The sequence below is a fragment of the Mus pahari genome, chromosome 14 (genome assembly GCF_900095145.1).
Source record: "Mus pahari chromosome 14, PAHARI_EIJ_v1.1, whole genome shotgun sequence".
Lineage (NCBI taxonomy): Eukaryota > Metazoa > Chordata > Mammalia > Rodentia > Muridae > Mus > Mus pahari.
In genome coordinates this window covers 47,400,789-47,418,773 of record NC_034603.1, presented here as the reverse complement: position 1 = coordinate 47,418,773, position 17,985 = coordinate 47,400,789, and the positions used below count along the sequence as shown (strand labels likewise).

Below are 17,985 nucleotides of genomic sequence, written 5' to 3'. Positions count from 1 at the left end.
CACATTTATAAATTTTAAATAGTTAAGAGGCCCTCCTATCACATCGGTCTCCTGCCACTGCCACTGCCTTGGTTTGGGGGTGGGGGTCAGTAATGGCTCCCTACTCCTGATCTCCTTTTAGGGAAGAGTATGTGAACTGACTGTATGAACTAAAATGACAGCCGGCAGGAACACGGAAAGGTGATTACACACACACACACACACACACACACACACACACACACACACCAACTTTGGGCTCTTAGTCCCACGTAGTGGGGAAGGAACCTGAGGCTCAGAGTGGCTGTTCTGCTCTCAGACCCACGCAGCTGCAGAGCCCGCAGGGCTCTGAGCCCAGCACACAAGCTTGCCCATTTGAACCACATAATACTGTCCCTCAATCAATTCCGATACCACTACATGTGGCTCTTCTGTCCCTGCTTTGCGGAAACTGGGTAAATTACATAATTTCTCCAGAGGTTACCTAGTTTCTGTGTTTCATTAAACCCAATAACAGTGCCTCTGTTTTAGATGCACTGTTATTTTAAGTATACCAAGAAAGGAAGGGTGCTGCCGGCTAAGTTATAACACCACCAAGTGTATACTACACACACCAATCGGAGATGTCAACACGCTAAAGGGAAAGCTGTCTTGAAATCTGGGGAGAGCATAAATGGGAATGAGGATCCAGTCAGTTCTTTATCCTGTGTGAGCCCATGGTGGTCAAGGACTCCATTCATCCTTGTACACATGAGCACATACATGTACATACACACTTTCTGTCTCCCCACCCCTCTTGATGCTGTAAGAGCCTTGCAGCCCTCTTCTCTAATGGGTACAACTACCCACTCTGCAGCTAACTACACAGAGATGCGCTGGCCAGGACGGCCTTGCAAGCAAGGACCTCACTCGGCCCCAAGGCCATCACCTCAAGGTTGTTACCTCCCTGTGCCAGGCAGAGTCGCTCTGACCACCACCCACTGTACCAGCCAAGTCAGGCTGTCTGGCCTCACTTCTGCAAATTTGCAGAGCTCAAAGCAGCCAAGCTGGACCAGCAGGTACATCTGGCTCCCTGGAAGACTACCAAGGACAGTCACCTAATGTGGCCAGTGGCTGTACAGCCTGCACCTTTTAGCCTGGCCCCTTGCCAGTCCTCCCGCAGCCTCTGCAGCTAAATGAAGCCACAGTACTTTAATAAGGTGGATTGTGGGCTGCTGGGCAGACAGCAGCCCTGCTCCAAGTGAGCCTTTCCCTGGGCACAGGTGCAGGCACGGGCAGGTCAAGGCTAGAAAGAAGGGTGGTCCGGTAGAAAAACAGGGGCCCCTCCCCCTGTAGACTACTGTGACAGGGTGGAGGGGGTGGGCAGAGCTGTGCAGAGTGCACACAGCCCCAGAGAGAGCAAAGGCCAAATGCAGCCCAACACACACTCCCCTGGGGAGAAGGCTGTCACCTCAGAATGTGCTTTGCATCTCATTCACAGACTGCCACGAAGGTGCCAGCCTCTTGGACCCAGAGGGTGATGTGCAGAGACCGAGATGGTTTCTTTAAAAATATAGGCACTGAGAAAGGACTTTGCTTCTCTTAGACAGATAGACCCTCAGGAGGTGGAGTCCCCACACCCCACCGTGCCCTTCCTATTTCATCAAGACAATACCTGCTAGCCTCACTGTTGGGAACTGAGCTTATCAGTCCTGAGGAAAGCTGGGGAAGATGGCAGGATCTGAAATGCCAGCAGAGGCGCCCTGCGGGTTTACGTTCTGTAGGGTCATGGGGTGTGCCCAGAGGCAGCACTTTGGTTCTTGTGCAGCTGATGAGGACGCCGAGGTACAGAATTAAACAGGCTACCGCAAGCAGCGAGTGGTGGAGCCGAGAGCCAGGTCTATGCTCGGATGTTTTCAGGCTCCCAAACCTCTCTCTACCCTAAGAACAGAGGCCCTGGAAATCTGGTTGTGTGAGGAACAGGGACTTCCTGGTGGTTGACACAGGCTTTTTCTCTCAGGGGAAACCAGTGAACAGAAACAAAGGAACAACTTCTACACTCTCCCATCTGAACACAGGGACTTAAGCTGGAAGCCAAAAGAACACACATACCACACATACCACACACACACACACACACACACACACACACACACACACACGGACCCTACCTTTGGCTCTCATCTCTTTCCTCTCTAGCTAGCTGAGTTATGAAGTATGGGTTCTCTTTTTATGATACCTTGCTCGTAGGAGAAAGACTCAGTCAGGCACAGTGACATATTCCTATGTGTCTGTGTGATTCCAGGACTGGGGAGGCAGAGACAGGAGGATGTCTGTGAGTTCCACACCGTCCTAGTTCACTCATTGATTGCCAGGCCCTAAAGGACTACATAGTGAGACCCTACTTTTTTAAAAAAATTTTTCCCCCTGGTTTTCATTTTTGAAGAGTTAGGGGTGCTAGAGAGGGGGCTCAGAGGTTCAGAGTGTGTGTTTGTTCTTTCGGAGGACCTGAGTTATTACTGAGGATGACGAGCACCCATGTGAGTGGCTCTCAGCTGCCTACAAGCTTTGGCGGGGATCCAATTCCTCCGCCTAGGCCAGTGCTTTCACTCAGGTGTGCACAAGTACACACACACACAACACACACACACACAACACAACACACACACACTTTAAAAAATATTCAGAGGCTGGAGAGGTGATGGCTCAGTAGTTAAAAGAACTGAAGCTTGGTTCCCAGCACCACCCACATCAGGTGGCTCATAACTGCCTATAACTTCAACTCAAGGGACACCTGATGCCTCTACACACACACACACACACACACACACACACACACACACACACACATACATACACACACACACACACTTAAAATAATTTAAAGGTAAAGATCTCACAGGCAAAGACACATATCTTAATAACTGTCAGATCTCTGTTTTCATCTAAATAATGTTAACATGGTTGGGAAAGAACTCATTTGTCTGAGAAGACAAAGCTGGCTGAATCACTTACAACTCTGACCAAGGGAGACACTCCTTCCTCTTTGTTAAAGGGAGTCAAGCAGCAGGGCTGGACGCGCTGCCATTACTAGAACCCACTGCTGGGCAAGGCTGAGACTGGAGGTCACCCGGACAACTATGGCTCTGGCCTTTCAGCCGACTTTTCCAGGATACACACATCCCTGGTTGTTGCTTTTGCCACTCATCCCAGCCCCAGGTCACAGTAAAATCAAGGAAGGGACCAACAGGCTCCCCAGGTACCCAGGAAGGTTCTGAGAGTCCATGTCACAACTCCCTAAGAGTCAGACTTTGTAGGAGTCCGGGGAAGGTCCTTCAGTTCTAATGAGACCACGTGAACTGGTCGATGGCTAAATTCCATTTAACTAGCAGTAGCTGGATGAGGCCCTAGGCGCCCAGGTAAGAACTGCCAGGCCCAGTCAGACACCTGGCATGAGAAAATGAGACCCCCAAGCCCAGGCTTTGGAGGGCATATTCCCCACAACCTGCTGCCCACTGCAGCCTCTGGAGCAACGCTGCTTTGAAATGAGATCAAGCTGAAAGCTGCCAACAGTCTTGCCCAGGAGAAACAGCCACCAACTCATTCCAGCCACTGGCAACTCAATGGCATCCTAACACTTGGTCACAAACCATACCGGGTCAGTGGATGGGAGAGGTGTCTAAGACACACACTTTGAACTCCAGAAAGAGATGAACCCCAAAGCTGCTGCCCAGGTATGCGAAGGCCTCTTTGGGATGCTTAAGGGATCCTGAATTAAGAGGCCAACTGCCCACAGCAGACAGGTGAAGGGACATCTAGCCCCCTGGGGTCAAGGAAGATCTGCAGACAGATGAAGCCAGTGAGCATGTGGGCTACAGAGTGGGTCTTGCCCCACCCACAGGAGCTGACCAGTATGAATAAGGAGACCAGCTCCAAGCACAACTCTAAGACCCGGCTACCAGCGTGTCACCAGCAAGGCTTCTATAGTTCCAATTCTGTGGTGGAGAACACACGATCCACACCCATGCAGAGTCACGTGGACAGGCTTATCTGACCAGTCCCAGGTTGAGGTCAGGAAGCTGAGAGCAGACTCAGTCACGCAGACATCTCTTCCCTGAGAGACGCCATTTATCCCTCAAAACCATGGACTACAAGACAGCAGGGCCTCGAACGGCGACTAGGGCAGATTTCCAGCCGTACCCTACGCCCCAGCTGTCCGACAGCAGCAGGATCCCTCCGTCTCTCAGAGCTTGTTCCCCTCGTCTGTCACAGCTATACCCTGAAGTCCTGCTGGACACACCACATTAGACACAGGGCCCACCTCAGGAACGTTACAGTCACTGTTCCTGCCACCTGTTACTCTTCCATCAAGGTTGTCCCGTCTCAGCAGACTTCTCTGGCCACTGGTTAAAACCCAGCAGCTCTCTGTTCTTCCTGCCTGTTTCCCACCCCATTTTACTGGATGTCTAACTCCTGGCTAGTCTGCCTCATTCCCACAATGCAGCTCCAGGAAGCAAGGACTCACAGGCATCTCACTCGCTGCCACTGACAACACTGAGCACAGGAACCTAAGTTTCTATGCAGTAAATGAGTGAAGCAGCATTTGCCTGCCTTGTGCCAGGCAATGCGAGCTGACAGGAACGACAAAAGCACTGTGCCCTGAAATGCCACCTGACAGAGAGGACAAGGTGCCATCCAGGAAAGAAGATCACAGCGTCCAATGAAACCCCAGGCAGGCATGCCAAACCATACGCTCAGCTGGTTGGAGCAGGATCCCCAGGATTCTAGCAATGACACCAGAATGGTCTTCCTCATATCATGACCAGTGATTTGGCACCACAAAGAACTAGTTACTGAGCTGTGAGCTAGCAGAACTGACCCAGAGAGAACAGAGCACCACCCCAGGGTCCTGTGAACCTGGTGAAGCCTGGGCAGGAGACCCCACTAATGCCAGATGGTGAGCCAGACAATGAATCTTCCTACTTAAAGCATAAGCCCTGTGCCGGGAGACAGCATAGGCCAGAGGGTGGGTCGGAACTTTCTGCATAGGCTACTCCAGCCGTAGAGATGCCTGCCTGTCTGCAATCTCACAGGAAATCTCCCCTGTTCCAGTTCTTCCTGACCCTCACCTAAAATAAATACACAGAAGTAATATCCTAGGATCCCTCAAGGCAAGATTCACTGTGGAGGAACCATTGGCACAACAGGCTACGGAGAAGAACTTCCAGCCCCCTAAAACAAGGCACCTAACTATTACCACCAGAAAAGTGAGTGAGCTGTGACAGCCCCAGAGAAAAGGCCTCCTAGGACAGCAAGAGGCTAGAAGGGGCCAACCTGCTTTAGGCCTGGCACAGACAGACAGAAGGGGGATCTCCTCCTGCCCCCATGCTGCTGCCCTGTGGAGCCCCAGAAAGGACAGCTCAAACCACCTCGGTCCACCTAACTTCAGCCTCTCTTCCTTCCCCCGGCTAAAGCCCTGTCCAAGGACAGGCTCCAGGCAGTCGGTCCCATAAGATCTCCCTTGGGGCAAAGGTCAGACGTTCCAGCTAGTTTACCTGGCCCGGCCAGTAAACCATCCCTGCCCTGAAGCGCAGTCTTATCTCTCAGGTTTGCCTTGTCATTTACTCCGATCCCCACACCTAATCCCAGGTCCGAAGTGGTTTCCACCAGGCAGCAAACGAAACCAAGCTGTGCTGCCTTCAGGCTCCAGCCACACATTCTTCTCTAGCTTCCCCCACGTCTATAGGCCACTGACCTCAAAGAACCCACATGAACTAGCCCAGGCATTTAAGGTAGCTAGGTGGTGTCATATTATACCATGGAACTCAAGGTCCTCTGGAGGGCAAGGATGTGTCCCACATATAAAGTTCCCTGGGTATTTAACCCTGCCTCTTTTGAGAGTCTGCTAAGCAGGTTAAAGTCTGGGTCAGTGCCACAATACCAGAAGCTGGAGTTGAAACGTGAGATCTCAGCTAGTGAGGGTGGGTGGAGGAGATAGCAGTGGTCTTTTGCAGTTGTAAAACCCTCCCCACTGAGACTCCTTTTCCTAGCAATAACAGACACCATCTTTCACCAGGGAAGGACCCTGGATTTTGCCCCAGGGAATGTGGGAACCCAAGCAATTATCACCTGCCTCTTGCTCTGTGAAGGGAGGCAGAGGCTTGGAGAGCATCAGGAACCAGTGCAAAGTGGGGCCCAATCCAAAAGGAATAGAGAGCAAAGAACGAGGCAGGACCTCTGACCCCTCTGCTACTTTAAGGGGGAGGGGGCAGGGGTGCTATAAATCAGCCAGTAGAAAACTGGTGAGTCCTTCCGAGTCCAGCAACGAATCATTTCTAGCTCTTTTGGGGAAAAGCAGGACCAGAAGTGGGAGGTGGAGAGGTGACAGAATGCTGCCTAGGGCTGTATTGGTATCAGGTTTACAGAGGCTTCGAAGCTAGGCCCTGGAAAACGGAGAAGCAAGTATGTCAACAACTTACATTGAGGTGGACTGTGAGCTCTTACAGGTCTCAAGGGCATAGGCTGGTAGCCTGCGCACACCTCCACCCATTGGAGCATCTTACTGAGGGGAAGCAGGTCCTGTATCAAATTCCTACACTACTAGGCTGGTTCTGTCGTCTGACCCCTCAGAGAGGGGAACAGAAGGAAACCGGCTTCATGCAGTCGCCATCACCTACAGAAACAACTTCACCACTTACAGCGCCCTAGGGAAGCAGCCTAGCCAAGAGCAGGGCACTGATGGGGGCTGACAAGCTCTTTTCCCAGTTCCACCAGATCCCCCTAAAACACTTCTGGAACAGCGCCACAAGGGACCGCGGTCACCCTCCTCGGGCACCGAGTTGGTTCCGCTCGCGCTCGCACCTGGGCGCGGGCCGAGGGCCCGGAGCAGGCAGAGGGGTCAGTGGTTTTGCGAAGATCCCTGGACAACACGGGGAGGGTGGAGGCGAATCCACCAACTTCCCACTCCCGGTGCAGGCTAGGTGCGTCCCGCGGTAGCCGCTTACCTGGCATCCGGGAGCCGGCGGGGAGCGCATCCCCCGACCAGCCGCAGGTCGGGCCGCTGCAGATGAACAAGAAGCCGGCCGCTGGTCAAGTCGGGTCGGGCGGGGTGTACGGGGACGAAGCCAGCACCGTGCTCAGAAAACAATCCGGGAGGCGCGCTGCTCCGCACCAGTTGAAGCCGCCGGTCCCGCCCCCGCCCGCACCGGTTGCCGGGAGACCCGCGTGGGCCGAAGGGGCTCTTTGTATCAAAGCTGCCGTGACATCACGAGGCGCCCAGGCTCCCGGGGCTCAGGCGGCCGGGCCTCGCACAGGGGGCGGGTCCTGGGGCTCGGAGGCCTGGGAACCCGAGCCGAGGGGGCGGGGCCCAGGTAGCCCCGCCCACCCAAGGTAAGGGGCAGGTGGCGGAGGCGGTGGCCGCCAATGGCCACACGGTCGGCGCCTCGGTGGGTGGAGCTTGTCTGAGCGTGCAGTTACTGCAGCAGATCAAACACCAGAGTTTGGACTTAATTCTCTGGCCCTCTCAATGCTATGTCCCTGCTTGATGTCACTACTCATATAATATCTCCGTGCTGCGAGACTCAGGCAGCACTGTTCGGCTCAAACTCGCGAACTAAAAGCCTGCCCCAACCCACCAACAACTGAAGTCTGATTTGGAGTCCTACCCACAACTTTGTTCTTCTTCACACCAAGCGAAAGCTATCCATAGCTAGCCCAGTACCAAGATACACGTGGCAAGTATACAAGAAACAAGTGCCAAGATAAGAACTAGAGAACTCAACAAAAAGAAAGATTTCCATCAGAAACACCGCCCCCCCTCTCAGGCTTTCACATCATTCAGGATTTAAACAAGGCCGAAACTTAGAATTCAAGCAAGACAGCAAACGTTAGGACCACAGTTTCCCTTCAATTCGGTAGTGTTTTACATAACTCCGGAAAAGCCTGATTACCTTCCTGACTGGCCTCAAGCAAGGTGGCTTCACATCACACACACTCACACTCATACACACACACACTCACACTCATACAGACTCACACTCATACACATACACACATTCACACACACACACACACACACACACACACCTCTGCTGCTCTTCTAGCTCTTCTAGCATTTCTCAGCCTTTGGGCTGCAACCCCTTTGGAGTTGAATGACCCTTTCACAGTGGTCACATTTCAGATATTTATATTACAACTCATAACAGTAGCAAAATTACAGTTATGAAGTAGCAATGAAAATAATGTTATGGTTGGAGGTCTCCACAGCATGATGAACTGTGTTAAAGGGTCACAATATCAAGAAGACTGAGAACCACTCCTCTGGCCCTTTGCTCTCGACCTCTTTCTCACCTGCTGTGTGTGAGCGTAAATTTCCAACCACCTCTCTGCTTACCTGGTCAAAGCCCACCCTTGCTTAGCTAGCCTTACCTCCACGTAAGGTCTGTGAGTGGTGAATTCCACCTTGTAAGACCTTTTCTGAATTTATGTCTTGTGGTTTCTACACAACCTTTGGAACTGTGTACAGATGCCACAGTTTCTCACACTGTCTCAGTCCAGTCTCCGTCCTAGCAAGTCAGGGGCAATGAACTCTATCTTGGCTTTGGAGGACAGCAGACCTGGGTTTGAGTCCTGCTTGTCAGCTCCCTGACCTGGGAGTTTCCATAAGCTTGTTGAGACTCAGTCTGTAAGAAGGGAACGCTATAGGCCATCTCCTGGGTTGCTGTGTGCCCTCTCACTGTGAGCACACTGAATGCTAAGCCCCAGGTGAAAGTGAGAGAGACTCTGGGTGCTTGGCTCTGAGACCTGAACTCGGTGGTCTCTAGTGGTTTTGGCATGGCTAAATCCAGGTGATCTACCTTGTTTTCTCCTCATCGGAATTAGTCCAGGAAGCCGGGCTTGAGGTAGTCATGACTTCCGGGTATCTGCAGTCATTTAGCAAACCAGTGGGAAAACGGAGACCTGGTAACACCCTCTCCACCCCCAGCTCACGCTGAACCAGGAAACCCAGCCCTTTAAAACACACTAGTCTGCGTATGCACTTTTTTTCTGATTCCCCCCCCCCTCCTCGGGTGACATGTTTAAGAGCTCCATAGAGTGGGTGGTGTCCGTGGGGCCCTTTTGACTTTTCTCACAGGAAATGGGTTAGGTTATTATCCTAAAAACCAAACTGAACTGGATCTGGTCGTCTATGCCAGCAGCCCTAACAGAGTCAGAGGCCAGAGGAGTGCTACGAGTTTCAGGACAGTCTGTGCTACAAACGGAGTCCCTTTTCCTCAACAAAAATAACCAAAAGGCAGAGCGATAGGCGTGCGCAGGCGCACTGCAACATCGCTGCTGCCTCTGTTTGCCACCAGGAAGTTGCCCAATGTGCTGAGGCTTCCGTTTCTTCCTCTGTAAAATAGAAATAAGACGCTTCCTCTTTCAGGTGTGAGGTGTGGGTGAGACAGTGAGAGGTACCCGTGCAGACCAGTGCCTGGCACACCGCAGCATCCCTGCAAGCATCCCTTAACCCCAGCACGCACCAGCTGTCTAACTCAGTGGTAGCCCCAGAGCCAAGGCGAAAAGACCCTGCAGGTTAATTCATCTACTCGGTCGAGAGAACAGTGGTTGGCACTTTAGGGTTTAGAGGGAACAGTGATGGCATCTTAGATTAGACCCCTGATTTACAAAGAATTTTTTTCCAAGACATGGTTTCTCTGTATAGACCTGAATATCCTGGAAAACAATCTGTGTACATCAGTCTGGTTTTGAACTCAGATATCCGCCTGCCTCTGCTTCCATAGTGCTGAGTGCGTGTGCCACCTGGCAATCCTTTTTTTGTTTTTTTTTTTTTTTTTTTTTTTTTTTTTTTTTGGTTTTTCGAGACAGGGTTTCTCTGTATAGCCCTGGCTGTCCTAGAACTCACTTTATAGACCAGGTTGGCCTCGAACTCAGAAATCTGCCTGCCTCTGCCTCCGAGTGCTGGGATTAAAGGCTTGCACCACCATGCCCGGCACCACCTGGCAATCTTAATAGTTGGGAATTAAATTAAATTGTGGGAACATTTTTAAATGTTAGGAAGAACAAAATAAAACATATATATATATATATATATATATATATATATATATATATACACACACACACACACACACACACACACATACACAAATACTTAGCACAGAATCTGAGAGAAAACGGGCACTCAGAAAATAGAAGTCATTGCTAAACTACATGAAGGGTTAATCAGGAAAAGAATTCAGGCAGCCTGAGAAACTCCCTACAGGAAGGTTGAGCTCTCCCCCTGGACAGTTAGGAGCGGGGAGGCTCTGGACTAGGACTCAACATGCCAGGAGAACTCCTGGTACAGATGCCAATGTGATAAGGACCTCTGCCAACATTTGCAACCTTGGGAAAACAGAAAATAGGTCGGTCTATGGACAAGAATCTTCCCGCTCCAGAATTCCTTTTTTTTTCCCCCTATAAAACCCAAGCCCCTTACACTCTTGTGCATAGTCTCCATTCCACTCCCTGATTGTTCTGATTAAAGAATAATTCTGCTCCTGTAGAGAGGTTCTTCACCTCTGCTGAGCCCTATCTGCATGGTGGATACAATATTTTTATGGCGAAGGGTCAAGTGGTGAGCAGGGGGAAACTGAAAGCCTTGGGGAGGGGTCTTCCCCCACACTTCCAGGAGAGGCTGCCACCTACCAGCAGGGTTCAGAGAAGAAGCAATGATTTTGAGGCGGAGGTGCTGACTTGGGACCCGAGAGTTAAGGGCAAATCTCTGTGCCCCTGGTTCAGATGGGGCTAAAGGCTGTGGGGCTTTGTGGAAGTCCATCCCTTGGACAACGGTAGAGGCAGGAGGGTAAAGAGTTCAAGGATCCTTTCAGCTAGATAGTGAGTGTAAAGCCAGCTGGGGCCACCCTGTACCCTAACTCAAAAAACAAACATAAAGAAAACTACAGCAAAACAACTCACAGCAACAACAAAATACCTAAAATGTATGGAGGCAAATGCCTATCGCCCCAATTCTTGGAAGACAGGAGGCAGAGCCTCAGCTACAAAGTCTAGCCTATGTGCTACATGATACCATCTCAAAACAGCAATAAAGCTTGGTGTAGTGGCGCACACCTTTGATCCCAGCACTCTTGAGGTGGAGGCAGGTGGTCTCTGGGAGTTCAAGGCCAGTCTGGTTTATGTAGGAATTCTAGGCCAGCCATGAGACTGTTTCAGATGAAGGTTAAAGAGTTAGTAGAAGAGAGCTGGGGATGTGGCACCACTGGAGACATATTGTCCAGCATGCCCAAAGCCCCAGGGTTTAAAACAAACAAAGCATCCAAGAATGAGTTAGCAGGCAATGTAGTTCTGCCCTTGCCCTGAGGCTGGGGACATCAGGTGTCTTTAGTTAGCATTCCTTAGTCTCTTAGGTGTGGGTGTTTTACACATTGTGACATCAAACAGTATTTAGGTAGGAAACTGGATAAACAGTTCGTATACTCTCTGTTCCCTTATAGCTCGGGAGAACTGATGCTCAGAGATAACCAGGGCGAGTCTCAAACCCACACAGCCTTGGTCCATTAAGCAGGTCCTGATGCTACCAGCCAGTGGAGTCCGAGCTCCTCCTTGCTCTGTTGGGTGGAAGATGGGCAGAGGAGGCGAGGGGCAGGCAGTTATTGCTGTTTTTACCTTGTTAGCCCAGTGACTTGAGTCTCCTAAGGAATCTGACTTGCTTTTTGAGGAGAAAACTAAAACAAAAACAAACAACAACAACATTCAAGACAAACCCTCTTCCAGAGAATGTATCCAAGAATAACTTTCAGATGGCCCAGCCACTCCGAAAGATTGATTCTTCCTGTCATGGGACTGACTTTCCTGTGGGTGTGGGTACACCATACTCCCATGAGGTTGGATGCCAGTGTTGGTAGAAGCTGACAGAGAAAAGTGTCAGCAAGCAAGGCTCCTGCCCTCCAAAACCGCACGGTCATTTGTGTGGTGTAGGTGGGAGTGGACAGTTCTTAGGTGCGCACACCCGTCCTCACCTAGAATGATGTTTCTTCCCTCTGCCAGCACCCAGCCACTGGCTCGCTCAACCTTGGATGCAGAAAAGGAGCCATTCCTCGGTGTTAGCATCACCCAAGCTTACCAACCTGTGTGAGTGAGCAGACAACAGCTGGGGGCTGACAGCAAATAGAAAATGGCCACCTCAGTCTGGCCCCAGGGGTCTCAGACTGGGTTCTGTGAACACCCCCTGGGGTCTGTGGAGACCCTGCCTGAGGCGAAAGCTCCAGGCACCGATGGAGAGAAGCCCCATGGTTAAGAGTGCACATTACTCCTGCAGAAGACCTTGTTCAGTTCCCAGCACCTACATCAGGAAGTTTACAACTATCTGTAACGACAGATCCAGGGGATCTCATGTACATGTACACACACACACACACACACACACACACACACACACACACACACTTTAAAGAAAAGCCAGGAGGTGATGGTGACCACCTTTGATCCCAGTACCTGGGAGGCAGAGTCAGGTGGATCTCTGTGAGTTTGAGGTCAGTCTGCTCTACAGAGAGAGGTCCAAGAGAGCCAGGACTACACAGAGAAACCTTAGCTGGAAAAACCAAATAGAACATACTTCACAAAGTTGCCTCTGATGTCTACATAGCACCCAGCATCGGGCACATACTTACAGAGATAACAAACAAACAAATGACCAACAAGATAGCTCATTCAGTAAAGTCACTTGCCAGATGCCACTAAGCCTGATGGCCTCCTAAAGACTGTCTTCTGATCTCCACACACAATAAATAGTATAATAAAAAGGGTTTTAATTTTTTTTTTTTTGAGACATAGTCTCTCTACATAGCTCTAGCTGTCCTGGAACTTACTTACTCTGTAGATCAGGTTGGCCTCGAACTCACAGAGATCCACCTGCCTCTGACTCTCAAGTGCTGGGATTGAAGGTGTGCACAGCCACACCTGGCTAAAACATTTCTTTTTTTTTTTTTTTTTTGGTTTTTTCGAGACAGGGTTTCTCTGTATAGCCTTGGCTGTCCTGGAACTCACTCTGTAGACCAGGCTGGCCTCGAACTCAGAAATCCACCTGCCTCTGCCTCCCGAGTGCTGGGACTAAAGGCGTGCGCCACCACGCCCGGCAAAACATTTCTTAAGATTAAGAAATGTAAGAGTTTCCCTCTGTCTACTTAGCATACGGTCTTCCACGTGAGGCCACATTTACAACCTCTCCTCCAGTGTAACCTCACCCAAAGGCAGCTCCTCGTCAGGAATGGCTTCGCTCCTTCCTGTTGTCCAGTCCACCTGTGACAGCCAGGGTCTTAGCCAGGCTCCTCCTCCCACTCCAGTCCACTTCTCTCCATGATAGACATCAGTCATTAACTAGAACTGTCAATATCAGTCACACTGGGTCACATGAGCGGGTTGCTTCTGTCAACATGCACACCCTGGGCATGACAGCTCCTGTTCAATGCGGTGTCACTGTGCAGCAAAGCCTGCTGGGACCGCACCACATGTTCTTCTTATCCTTTGTCACCTCTCTTCAGAGTTTCCTAGAGTACAAACTTAAAAAGCGTCAGCTGACTTAAGTCTCAGAACACAGTGTGGATGGATGTAACACAGTGGTACAGTGGCCCAGGAAAGGAAGAGAGGTACAAGCAGGCAGGCAGGAGCCTAAGTGGCAGTCACTCCACGTGACCTGTCACCCCAAAGGAAAGTCACGTCCAATCACCTACTCAGGAAACCCGGGAGCCCCTGGAAGCCTGAGCCCTTCCTCTCTAGCAGGTTTGTTCCAGGGACTGCACAGCATCTTCCCGGGAAGCAGGATCTCCCCTCTTTCCCACTCCCATCCCTTGATCAGCTTTCCCGGATCCACAAGCCTCTCCTGAAAAGCTGACGCTGGACAGCACAGGCGAGGACTCCTCCCCCTCCACACCCTGTGCTACACCAGGAATGGCTCCTGCAATAAGCATCCTCCGTCCTCTGCAGCATCAGGGCCTCAGGCCAGCTCCCGCCTAATGCCTGGCTGGATCCTGTGCAGACTGGGGTGGCACTGGGTCTTCAGGGTACACAGCTCCATTTTCTCTCTTCCTTCTTTTGCTTCTCCCTCCTCCTCCTTTTTGAGACAGGGGTTCACTTTGTAATTCTAGCTAGCTTAGAGGCTCAATATATGGATGAGACAAAGTTAGCCCTAACACACACACACACACACACACAGAGAGAACTGCCTGCCTCTGCCTCCTGAGATTAGGGGCATGCACCACCACCCTGGGCCTATCACTCCAGCGCCTACAGAAGTGAGTTTTCTTAGTCATTTAAACCTGACAGGAGGGGATGATGGTGAGAAAAGCCAGGTTTCCTCTTTGACACACACCTTTGAGTCATACAGTCACCCAAGAAGAGGCGCCTGGGGAAGGGAAAGGAACAGGGGTTCTTTTGATTCAGAACTGGGAGGACTAGGAGGGAACCTCCTTTCCCTTCCATTGGTGACATCAGGTAACTGCTCACCACACCCAGGACAGTGTAAATACTTCTGTTCCCAGACTCTCACTTTTCCCCTAGACTAGGGTAGTCAGGATAGGTCACCCCACCCACCCCACCCACTGCCAACTTCAAGAGAGAGTTCAGAATGGCACGGCTTGCTGAATCTCAGGACCCACAACTGTCTACAGGCTGCTTACCCGTGGCAAGCAGCAGTGTGAAGCCAGGTGCCCATGGCCCTGGGGTATATACTGTTCAGGTGAGCGGGAAAGCTGTAGCAGCTGCCCTGCTTTAGGCTCACTGACAGCAATGGGCAGGACCACAGGGTCATGGCCGAAGTCACCACATGTTCCTGTACTCCTTCCTAACGGGTGAAGACGTGCTACGCGCCAGATGCTGTTGTGGGTCTTGTGGGTACAGCTGTGAGCAGTGCAAAGTCTCGGCTGGGTGCTGTGGAACTGGCGCTGTATCAGGGTAGTCAGCTGATCAGCAAGCACGGGCTCTGAAGAAAATGATGATGGCTAGCCGGGGCTGCACTGAATGCCAGGGCTACAGCGGAAGACCCCACCTCAAAGACAGTAATAGCACATATAAGGAATGAGAGAGGGAGGTAGAGAGGGATAGACAGGCTCTAGGGTGTGAAGACTTATCAGCTCCAGGATTCGGGCAACAATTTTTGCATCTGGAAATGGTCACCATACACCTGCTTGCTACCTGGAAAGCTGTCACTCCGCCAACATCAGGGGCAGTCTGTCGCTAGACTCTTTCCCTCCAGCTACGATTCTGGCAGAGGCCAGGCTTCTTTACCTCCGGCTCCACTCTCAAGCCCCCTGCCTCTCATCAACACAGCCACCACAGGGCCAGGGCCGGGCATGCAGCTCCTCAGGGATCCTCTCCATGCAGCCACCATGGGGTGTTGGGTTTGGGAAGCAAGGGTGAGCAGTCCCCAAGCCTGGCTCATCTGCACACAAGTGTAATGTCCCCTCACTAAGAGCCTCAAAGGGCTGAAGTGTGGCTCAGGACAGAGTACTTCCCTAGCATGTGCAAGGCCCTGGGTTCAATCTCCAGTTTTCCAGAACAGAGGAGGTGGGGTGGGGGGGATGAACTGTCCCCAGAGGGGTGGCAGTTTAAGTGGGAAATTGAAGCCTACGTTAAAACAACAACAACAAAAGGCTCTCCCATAATCACAGAGCTTAGTAGAGGAGACTGGGAGCAAACTGGGAATACTGTTTTATTTATCAAACATGTGGCCCTTTCCCCCTATTAGGAAAACTCCCATTTCTCCTGTAAAACTCTACTACAGTGTGACCTCTAGTTAAATATTCCCCTGTCTTGTCAAAGTGACAGTGATCCCTACACTTTCAGCATAAGACCTACTGCTGTGAGGAACCGGCTGGATGCTGTCTTTCTTTAGGTCCCCCACCAGGCTGCCATTCCTGAGGAGCAGGGACAAGTCCTGGGTTGTCTTTGAACTCCTTATGTGTTGGGCATACAGCGGGCTGAGGACTACTCACATAGCGTGAAGGACAGAGGGCCTTCTGGGGAGTTCCTAAGACACGTGTCTGTTGGCTCTCTGAGATGGGGTCTTGCTGTAGAGCCCAGGCTGGCTGTGATGACCCTGCTGTCCCTGCACCATGCCCAGCTCTGAGACATGCATTTGAAGAGAGACAGCGAGGGTATTAAAACAGCCTCTTTCAAGACCCATCATCTTATCCCAGAACAAATCTGAGGAGACCCCCTCTGCTCCGTGGAGTCTGCACCCTAAGAAGTGATCATTTCCTATGGTTTATTATTGTTGTTGTTTTCCCAAATAGGGTTTCCCTGTGTAGTCTCAGCTGGCTTGGAACGTGCTCTGTAGCCCAGGCTGGCCTCCAATCACAGAGCTCACCAGCCTCTGCCTCCCAGGTGCACACCACCACACCCAGCCTCCTGCAGCTGATTCTTAACAAGAACCATCAATGGTTGCCGATCTGTTGTGTGCCTCCCTCACCATGCTGCTCACGTTCACCAGCCACACAGCCGCTGCTGCAGGACCCATACTAAGAAGGGGAATAAAGGAGTGACGAGCCTGGGTCGGAGCTGAGACACGCCTCAGGTCTGCCTGGGCCAGGAAGCGGCTCGCTCCGCTCTCCATCAGCTGTCCAGAGGCAACCACTGTACAGCACGGTCACTTCTCACCAGGTCTTGGGGATTCGCCCGCCCACACGTGCCTCAGCTCTGTCTGCTCTTAGTGTCTTCTCAGACCCACGGGTGGTCAGGCTGGGGTCTCTGCTGGTTCACCCCAAGTCTTCCCAAGAGCTGCTGTGACACTCCTTAGTGTGTTTCTGTCCTTCCTAGTTCTCTGTCTCATTCGCAGCACAAATGAAGTCCTCTGCAAGGGACACTCCAGGGGGCTGCCTGTTAGTCTCAGGAAACACACACACACACACACACACACACACACCTACTTCTGGATATGGGTAGATGTAGATGGTGATTTTTCTGGTTAGAACACACTAAAAGGCTTATAATCCCACTTTGAAAGCAAATAAATCCCTCCAAATTGTCTCCCAAATTATCTCAGTGGAAAACACCCCCAAGCTACAGTAGACACGTGATCTCAGCAGGCTTGCAGGCCCAGGACTGCAGCAGAGGCACCGGAGCCTAGGATCTAGCACCCGTAAGGCAGAGAGCCTGGGGAGACTCCAGGAGGGCCCACTGCTACCAGCTCACTTGGGCCTCCCCAGTCTATTCCTGGATAAACAGAAGGCCTCAGCAGCAGATAGACCGGCAGGTCTCTCCTCTCAGCACACACACACACACACACACACACACACACACACACGCACACACAAGCTCCTTGTGGCTTCTCTGCCAGGGCTGGGCTCAGCAAAGGAAAACCAAAGGCGCCTGGCCTCGGGACACTGAGCCACTGTTCTTCCTACTTAAGGAGAAACCACAGCCCAGGGCTGAAGGAGCCACTGTGTTCAGGTGGAAACTGGAGAGGCTGAGCCCAGAGGAGGCCAGTTGGGGGTTGCCCTACAAAGAGGCTGTTTTCAGGCCAGGTTTCCTGCTGTCCCAACTTAACCACAAGGCTGCACTCATAGGGTGAGGCCCCTGGCATCCAATCTGCTCAGGCTACAGCCCCAGCCAGCCTGCTGCTGGCCACCTGCACTTTAGTATCTCAGCGTGGGGTTCTAAGCTGGACAGCAGGGTGGGTGGACAGCAGTCATTCCCCTGGTTATTTTGTCTTTGTGTGCTCTTTGGCTGTCTTCAGTCCTTCGTGGCTGAACCGTCTCTCTGCTCATTTGTTTGTTCCTTGAGACAGGGCCTCCTGCATTCCAGGCTGGTTTTGAACTGGATATGTAAGTGGGTGATCCTGAACTTCTCTTCTTTTCCTGCTTCCACCTCTCGAGTATCAGAGTTACAGGCACGCACTACCACGTCCAGTTTTATGTGGTACTAAAAATCAAACCCGCCGGGCGTGGTGGCGCACACCTTTAATCCCAGCACTTGGGAGGCAGAGGCAGGTGGATTTCTGAGTTCGAGGCCAGCTTGGTCTACAGAGTGAGT

At 51.6% G+C, this 17,985-nt stretch overlaps 1 protein-coding gene across 3 annotated transcripts in view; it reads right to left on the bottom strand.

Annotated features, from left to right (window-relative positions):
• Nucleotides 1–17,985, bottom strand: part of Rab11fip4 (RAB11 family interacting protein 4) — a 107,309-nt gene that overhangs the window by 29,437 nt on the left and 59,887 nt on the right. The window contains exon 1 of one of the 3 annotated variants that reach the window (XM_029545992.1): nt 6,963–7,256. The exons of the other annotated variants lie outside the window; for them this stretch is intronic. Coding sequence (XP_029401852.1) covers nt 6,963–6,992 — 30 coding nt within the window. The 5' untranslated portion in view covers nt 6,993–7,256. Of the gene's footprint in view, nt 1–6,962; nt 7,257–17,985 lie in introns of those variants that run through there. 3 annotated transcript variants of the gene reach the window in all.